Here is an 8,833-nt window from a genome sequence, read left to right as displayed (position 1 = left end):
CCGCTGTCGTGCGGCGGTGGTGGCGGCTGGCAGCCGGACGTCGAGGATTCCGGTCGGTTGGTTGCGCTGCGGTTTGGCCCCAGATCGCATCTCCGATTGCAGACGGAGGAAGAAAAGCAGCGTAAAGGAAAAGGACAGAACATCCCCGTTCACCCACTGGAAGCAAAACGACACGACATTCCTGGGACTGATTGCCCCGAAATCCCATCCCTGCTGCTGATGTACGCTACGGTTTGACTTAGCCGCAAAGATGATGCCGGTAAGTGTGTAATTTGACGTATTTTGTGCGATTCGTTTGGCTTTATCTAGTGTGCAAACTGTCCTTTTAAAAACTGCATTAACACTATGTTCCGACTGCCTACCCTAACCCTTATTAGGCTTTCCATTGGGACTGCTGGTGTAAGCTAACCAGCCAGCCGGTTTCGTCCTGCACAAATGTGCCATTTAAATTTAAATGCTCAGGTAAGCAGCTGTATTGCTCACATGAGTTTTTTTTTACATGATTTTCACCAAATGTGAACGAATCCCTGAAACAAATGCTCGAGTATTACAGAAAATACCCCTTAGTAGCTTATCCTCGCTATCCTTCGCCGGAATTGTTAAATGTCTTCACACTTGCATATTGAATATCTCTCGCTTGCCAGTTCTTCACCGGTGTATTTATAAAAGCGCAACGTGTCTTTGAATCGACAGTAACGCCGAGATATGAAAGGGATTTTTATTCTGTGATTTGCGGTTTTCCACTGACTGGCATTATGCATGTATACCAAGGATGCCCAAAAGTGGAGGAGAAGATGGCTCAGCAAAGCCCAACGACAGCATAGGATCTGCAAGGTGGCTCCTTCCCCTGGCGTTACTGTGCCTACATGTTCTTAAGTACATACAGTATTTTAAGCACGTTTGGTACGTTGAATTTCAACCAGTCACACGTTAAGGGCCTCAGTCTCAGTTCTCCACATTTTAGTTCCATTTCCTCCCAATGTGCCAAACAGATTTTAGTAGATAAATAAATGAACACACCGCCCTTTACAATTTTTTTTCGTGAGGTTACATCCTCATGATCTATCAAGCGTTTTAATATTATAAACGGAAGCACAATTTGGGTTTTGTCCATCACGATTTAACAGTACAGCACGTCGTCTTTGGATTGAAGCTGGAGAAGATTATCATTTAACATGCAGCTAACCAGCGCTTTATGGCTTATTGGACGTGTCCCCTTGCGAGCACCTCCAATTGCAATGCCCTATATTGTCAATTAACTTAATAGTTTGTCCGCATTGGGGTTGGGTAGTAAATAAAAGGAAGTGCCATGCGAGCACGCGATTTCCCCGCAGTGTGTCGGGGAGACCTTCAAAGTGCAAGTGCTCGGGGGTGTTTCCCCATCTTACCTATTCTGCACGGGGAATGAAATGAAATCGGGAGGAACTGGGTTTAAACCGGAGCTGGAGTGCTACGCCGGGGGGTTCGGTCCCAAACCTATTTGCGAGCTTCAAAACGAGCGAGGAGAATTTTGTCAGATGTGCACGTTTCCATGTGCAGTCCGCACGAGGCGTCGTGCTGCAACGCCGCGCGCTGGGTGTCTCCCGTAGTACCACTTCAGACCGAGTGGGAGGAAAAGAGTTTTTTTTTTTTTTTTTGGGGGGGGGGTAAAATGGCTCTCTGCCCTCTTATATGCGACATTCCCGTCAATACTGTATACACTGATGTTGGAATGGACGATGTATCCAAAAGCTGTGGTTTTGCACTGATGAACGTAGAGAATCTATCCTTCACGTAGTATAGGCAAGCACTGCAAATAATTATTTTGGTGCATTAATAGGGATGCATGTTGTACATTTCATTAAAATAGGCCAGCAAAGCTATGGCTGTTTTGTGCTTTTCTTGAGATTAGGAGTAATGAGATGCTGGGAGTCCATGGGCTCCTCTTGGACAACCTGTATTTGCTTATTTAAAAATAAAGTCCTGCTTTTGGCATGAGCTGTAACTATGCAAGACTTTACAAATCCCAGCTTAAGTACCTCTCAGCACCACTGTATCTATCTATTGTATCCTTCTCATAGTCAGGGTCGATGGACTATCTATATTGACTTTATCAGATTGTTCCAGTTAAATGTTGCGGACCCACGGGAGCTCACAGCTCCTTTTATCTGATCTCTTGCAAATGTGCGAATGTGGTGTTGGGGATATTATGTGACAACAAATAAAAACACCCGGATCTTTGTCACAGCCCCGTGGGGGTGGGGTTAGGCTCCCCCCTGTAATCTGATTTGCTGTAATCTAGATTTGGCTGTTTTGTCACTATTTTCGGTTTTCTTGCTCCTTGTTTGTGGCGCTGCTCTCTCGGCCCCTGATAGCCGTTTGGCTCCCTCGTTCTTCAGACTCTACAGTGCGGACGTCTCTCCAGAGTGTGCTCTCACATTCAGCAGATGGGTCACATATTTAGCTGGCTGCTCAAGATTTAAACTACAAGAAACCTCGTTTGAATAGTTCGTGGCCATTGAGAGTAAAGGTCAAAACAAGCCTGTGAATGGCTGCATTAGAGAGTGTCGTAAATCTGTTACTGGGGGAGATGGAGGGCTCGACAGCCAGAAACACAGCGGCAGAGAAGCCCTTTGGCTGTGCAGCTCCGCTGGAAACAGATTCCGCTCTGACATTTTGTCAGGGACTATAGGGATTGCATTATTTATTTAATCTCCCAAAAAGAACACAATTGCTGGCTTCAAACAGTAAATACGTGCCTGGACAGGATGTCAAATTCCTGAGTTTGTAATGCGTGCTGTAGTCTTCATTCTTGGAGAATGTGTGTGTTGAAGGCCGCTGTGCTCAGAGAATATTGAAATGTACTGACATAACCTGGTTACTGGTTACCTCCTCATTAGCTGCCCGGCATCGAGTGCTTGTGCCTGACCCAGTTTTTTGGTTACTGTTCTCTCTTTTAGTGCCACCTATAAATACCTATAAATAAATATATTATAACATATAATCAACTATATTAAACTGTATAAATGTTAATTTAAATAATCAGATGAGATTAATTGGTTTGGGGAGATGAGCTGTCACTTGGAAGCCTTCTGGCACATTGGACTGTTAAACACTGAGCAGCGCGACGGGATGTGTCCGCTGTCTGAGCGGAGCGACGGGATGTGTCCGCTGTCCGAGCGGAGCGATGGGATGTGTCCGCTGTCTGAGCGGAGCGACGGGATGTGTCCTATGTCCAAGCGGAGCGGCGGGATGTGTCCGCTTTCTGAGCTGAGCGGCGGGATGTGTCCGCTTTCTGAGCGGAGCGACGGGATGTGTCCGCTGTCCGAGCGGAGCGACGGGATGTGTCCGCTGTCCGAGCGGAGCGACGGGATGTGTCCTCTGTCCAAGCGGAGCGGCGGGATGTGTCCGCTTTCTGAGCTGAGCGGCGGGATGTGTCCGCTGTCCGAGCTGAGCGGCGGGATGTGTCCGTTGTCCGAGCTGAGCGGTGGGATGTGTCCGCTGTCCGAGCGGAGCGGCGGGATGTGTCCGCTGTCCGAGCGGAGCGGCGGGATGTGTCCGCTGACCGAGCTGAGCGACGGGATGTGCCCGCTGTCCGAGCTGAGCGACGGGATGTGTCCGCTGTCCGAGCGGAGCCATGGGATGTGTCCGCTGTCTGAGCGGAGCCGCGGGATGTGTCCGCTGTCTGAGCGGAGCGACGGGATGTGCTTTAAAGTTGCCTCACCTGTTTTCTGGGTGGCAGTTAGGCAGTTAGGCTAGAGCTAGATGTCCCTGAAGCGAGTGGCACACAACAGTATGAGATGCGCCAGTCCAGGTTTCTGCCTGCAGAGGAGCTGCTCACCCAGGCCGAGGGGACTGATCCAGGCTGAGCCTCTCCATCTCGTCCCCACCAGTAGCATATTAACTGAATCAGTGATATTGATAATCCTCTGTGCAACGGTGCAGAGGGAGGATGTGTTGAGCACCGAGGAGTGCACCTCTCTGTGGGGGGGGGGAATGTGACAATCCTGTTGTTTTCCCCACTGTCACAGCAAACTGTAGCAAAGAGCAGCCAAGCTGTGTCATTTTACAGTGAAATTGTAGGAGGCCCCTGCTTGCAGCCCCTGCTTGTGGCCCCTGCTTTGTGGTTCCTGGTTACCATTGCAGCTGAGGGCCAAAGCCTTCTTGGTCTGTCAGTCTGTAAACTCCCACAGCGGAACACTATGACAGGAACAGCATTACAGACCTCACTGGCTTGAAGCTTTAAGGTGCAGTGATATGATGCTGAACATCAATCCACACGAGAGTCTATTTCATTTCTGCAGTTCTTCTCATATGATGTGAGTGTTCCCCCTAACATGCATGCAGGCAGAGAGAACACCATGTCTGACCAGAGGAACCTTTCGGCCTGGCCACTGCGCCCAGTGCTCATGTGGGCTAGCGGCTATGCTACACACAGCCCACAAAATTAAATCACACACAGAGTCAGTTTGACTCCTGTCTTCCCCGCAAATGCGTTTTCAGTGAAGGTGTCTGACACAATGTGCAACTGAAATCTCATATCAACAATATGATTCCCAAGAGGACAGCAGTCTTCCTATCTGTGGGTGGATTATTGATTCCTTCTGCGGTTTCTGCATTTCCTCAATAGATTTGAATAATCCTCAGAAGGGACCACAGCCAATTCTTGAAAGCTGCACTGTTGCATATTTTAGTGCATTTTATTTAGTACTGAAGAAGTACATGGAAGAACCGGTGGGGTGAATTATGATACAAAGGCAACTTCAGGATGAGCTGAAGCTGACTGGCGACTGTTCTGCCCTGCAGCCTCGTCGCATGCCCAAACTGAGCATGTGCAACAGTACTGTATGCTGAAATGTGCAGATGCATGTAAGCATGCAAGTGTTCAGAACTTCAAACTGCATTGTAAGGAGGTGTGATGTTATGGAATTCAAGAGATTGAAGTAAAAAACAATTGAGGACTTTTTGAAGTAATAGCCTGTGATTGTGTGACAGACAGTGTCTTGCAGCTGATTGGTGGCGTAACGAGAACAGAGTCGGATCCACATGCAATCCCATGCAAACTGAATGACACCCTGGCATTTTACAGACCACTGGCTAAACCAGTAATCATCAGTCATCAGTAAGCATTATGAAACTGTAACGGTGTGGCCTGCAGTGAAGGAAATTCCCATGACTTGCTTTGGCAGCGGTGCTTGTGGTGGAGCCTGCGCTCACCGCGGTTGGGTGCAGGTGGGCTGAGACAGTGAGCTCCTGGAGTCTGTGTACGGAGTGCTGAAGCACAAAGCCAGTGCCTGCTGCTGGACGCAAATCCAGCAGGTGGGATTGGTACTTTTCATTTGGCTGAAACTGAACCCAAATCTGCTGTTTCGATGCTTTGCAGCCAGGGTTTGGTTACCAAGACGATGATCGTCAAAATGCAATGTCTTGCAAGCTGTTCTCAGGGATGATTGGGGGGGGGGGGGGGTGTGGGGCTGAAGGACTCACCCCTATTAGGGCCTTGCGTATCTCTTCCTCAGAGAAGAGCAGGCAGCAAAATTATGGTTTAAAGACAGCCACTGTCCATCGGAATAGGAGGCACTTCAGTTACATTGTGTCTCATATCATTGCTGGGTGTGATGCTAATAGATTAATTGGAGGTAGCAGTCTTATTGGTGGAGGCCAGTGGGGGTTTAGAGAAAAGGGTGTTAGGTCATGGTGTTTAGGGAGAAGGGCGTTGGATCACGGTGTTTAGAATGAAGGGCGTTGTTGGATCACGGTGTTTAGAATGAAGGGCGTTGTTGGATCACGGTGTTTAGAATGAAGGGCGTTGTTGTATCACGGTGTTTAGGGAGAAGGGCGTTGGATCATCACGGTGTTTAGGGAGAAGGGCGTTGTTGGATCACGGTGTTTAGAATGAAGGGCGTTGGAGGATCACGGTGTTTAGGGAGAAGGGCGTTGGATCATCACGGTGTTTAGAATGAAGGGCGTTGTTGGATCACGGTGTTTAGAATGAAGGGCGTTGTTGGATCACGGTGTTTAGAATGAAGGGCGTTATTGTATCACGGTGTTTAGAATGAAGGGCGTTATTGTATCACGGTGTTTAGAATGAAGGGCGTTGTTGTATCACGGTGTTTAGAATGAAGGGCGTTGTTGTATCACGGTGTTTAGAATGAAGGGCGTTATTGTATCACGGTGTTTAGAATGAAGGGCGTTGGAGGATCACGGTGTTTAGAATGAAGGGCGTTGTTGTATCACGGTGTTTAGAATGAAGGGCGTTGTTGTATCACGGTGTTTAGAATGAAGGGCGTTGTTGTATCACAGTGTTTAGAATGAAGGGCGTTGTTGGATCACAGTGTTTAGAATGAAGGGCGTTATTGTATCACGGTGTTTAGAATGAAGGGCGTTGTTGGATCACGGTGTTTAGAATGAAGGGCGTTGTTGGATCACGGTGTTTAGAATGAAGGGCGTTGTTGGATCACGGTGTTTAGAATGAAGGGTGTTGTTGGATCACGGTGTTTAGAATGAAGGGCGTTATTGTATCACGGTGTTTAGAATGAAGGGTGTTATTGTATCACGGTGTTTAGAATGAAGGGTGTTATTGTATCACGGTGTTTAGAATGAAGGGTGTTATTGTATCACGGTGTTTAGAATGAAGGGCGTTGTTGTATCACAGTGTTTAGAATGAAGGGCGTTATTGTATCACGGTGTTTAGAATGAAGGGCGTTGGAGGATCACGGTGTTTAGAATGAAGGGCGTTGTTGTATCACGGTGTTTAGAATGAAGGGCGTTGTTGTATCACAGTGTTTAGAATGAAGGGTGTTGTTGTATCACGGTGTTTAGAATGAAGGGCGTTGTTGTATCACAGTGTTTAGAATGAAGGGCGTTGTTGTATCACAGTGTTTAGAATGAAGGGCGTTGTTGGATCACGGTGTTTAGAATGAAGGGCGTTATTGTATCACGGTGTTTAGAATGAAGGGCGTTGTTGGATCACGGTGTTTAGAATGAAGGGCGTTGTTGGATCACAGTGTTTAGAATGAAGGGCGTTATTGTATCACGGTGTTTAGAATGAAGGGCGTTGTTGGATCACGGTGTTTAGAATGAAGGGCGTTGTTGGATCACGGTGTTTAGAATGAAGGGCGTTATTGTATCACGGTGTTTAGAATGAAGGGCGTTGTTGGATCACGGTGTTTAGAATGAAGGGTGTTGTTGGATCACGGTGTTTAGAATGAAGGGCGTTGTTGGATCACGGTGTTTAGAATGAAGGGCGTTATTGTATCACGGTGTTTAGAATGAAGGGTGTTATTGTATCACGGTGTTTAGAATGAAGGGCGTTGTTGTATCACAGTGTTTAGAATGAAGGGCGTTATTGTATCACGGTGTTTAGAATGAAGGGTGTTATTGTATCACGGTGTTTAGAATGAAGGGTGTTGTTGGATCACGGTGTTTAGAATGAAGGGCGTTATTGTATCACGGTGTTTAGAATGAAGGGTGTTATTGTATCACGGTGTTTAGAATGAAGGGCGTTGTTGTATCACAGTGTTTAGAATGAAGGGCGTTGTTGTATCACGGTGTTTAGAATGAAGGGCGTTGTTGGATCACGGTGTTTAGAATGAAGGGTGTTGTTGGATCACGGTGTTTAATGTCTTCACTCATTTCTTTGCTGCTTGAATCTATGTTTAATTCCCACCAGTAAGATGGGAAAGAAAGTTAGCCATGCTTTTTGTAAGTGTTTGTGCTTTGTAGGCCTTCACAGTCTCTTAAGAATGCTTTTGTTTTCTTAAGAAGAATGCTATTGTGTGTGTGAGAGGGAGAGAGAGAGAGAGCGGGGTGTGTTACCTGTTTGGAGACCTGAATTGCACCTGAAGAGCTCACCTGTTCCTGCCACTAAGCCAGGCTACTAAACAAAGTTTCTGTTCATTAAGGTCTCTGCGGACCTCATTGTGTTTGTCTGTGTGTCTGACTGACTGTCCGTCTTTCTTATGGATCAGGCAGCATGAATGTATGACACAGGAATGTGAATCAAAGGATGTGTGCGGCACCGGGATGTGGGAGACAGATGTGTGACACAAGGATGTGTGACACTGTGATGAGTCTTTTTGTCCTGTGTGCTACCTCCCCCCCCCAGCCACCCACCATGGGTAATTGAAGAAATGTGCATATTGCTTTCGTGACATTGTCATAATGCGCACGTGCCTGTATGTGCTTTGACGCAGACCCATGTGGAGTGAGTGGTGCTGGTTCTGCCTTTATAATTTTAATAGTAGTTGTACAGTGATCTGTCACGTCATGGCTGACAGGCTTCTGCAGTCTGTCTCTGGAACCCGAGCTGTGTTTAACGTCCCCAGTGCCCAGGCTTGGGGGCAGGCTTTCTTGGGGGTGGGTTTTCTTGGGGGGGGTTTTCTTGGGGGCAGGCTTTCTTAGCCGCCGCGCCCTCTGCTGTTCTACTCAGCATATTGATTCTCCTGATATCCCCTGTGGGCGCTGAGATTGGGCTGCTCTGTAACGGAGCCACCCGGCGTTTCGGGGCGGAGTTGGCATGAGCCGTGCACTTTTGTGCCCCCCCCCTCCAGCTGGCAGAACCGGTCCAGGGGCCCCTCGTGTCCCCCAGAGAGCTGCCAGCCACTGTGCCTTCGCAGCATCTCAGGCAGCCAGCGTCCAATGAGCAGCTTTCCCACAACTACCAGGCTCATTCCTCTGCCGGAAACAGACAGTGTGTGTATGTGTATGCGCAGACACACGCAGACACACGCAGACACACGCAGACACACGCAGACACACGCAAACACATGCACATAGACACACCGACATGCACAGACACACAAATGCGCGCACATAGACACAGAAACACACACACATACACACACACACATAC

The 8,833-nt window shown here is 47.9% G+C and overlaps 1 protein-coding gene across 1 annotated transcript in view; it reads left to right on the top strand.

Annotated features, from left to right (window-relative positions):
• The first annotated feature begins 250 nt into the window (after window positions 1-250).
• The window catches only part of LOC125715187 (apoptosis-stimulating of p53 protein 1-like), a 33,247-nt gene continuing 24,664 nt past the window's right edge, over window positions 251-8,833 (top strand). Inside the window, 1 exon segment of the mRNA XM_048986492.1 lies at window positions 251-259. Coding sequence (XP_048842449.1) covers window positions 251-259 — 9 coding nt within the window.

The sequence above is a fragment of the Brienomyrus brachyistius genome, chromosome 19 (genome assembly GCF_023856365.1).
Source record: "Brienomyrus brachyistius isolate T26 chromosome 19, BBRACH_0.4, whole genome shotgun sequence".
Lineage (NCBI taxonomy): Eukaryota > Metazoa > Chordata > Actinopteri > Osteoglossiformes > Mormyridae > Brienomyrus > Brienomyrus brachyistius.
Note: the sequence above shows the minus strand (reverse complement) of the source record. Positions and strands in the feature narration are given on the sequence as shown.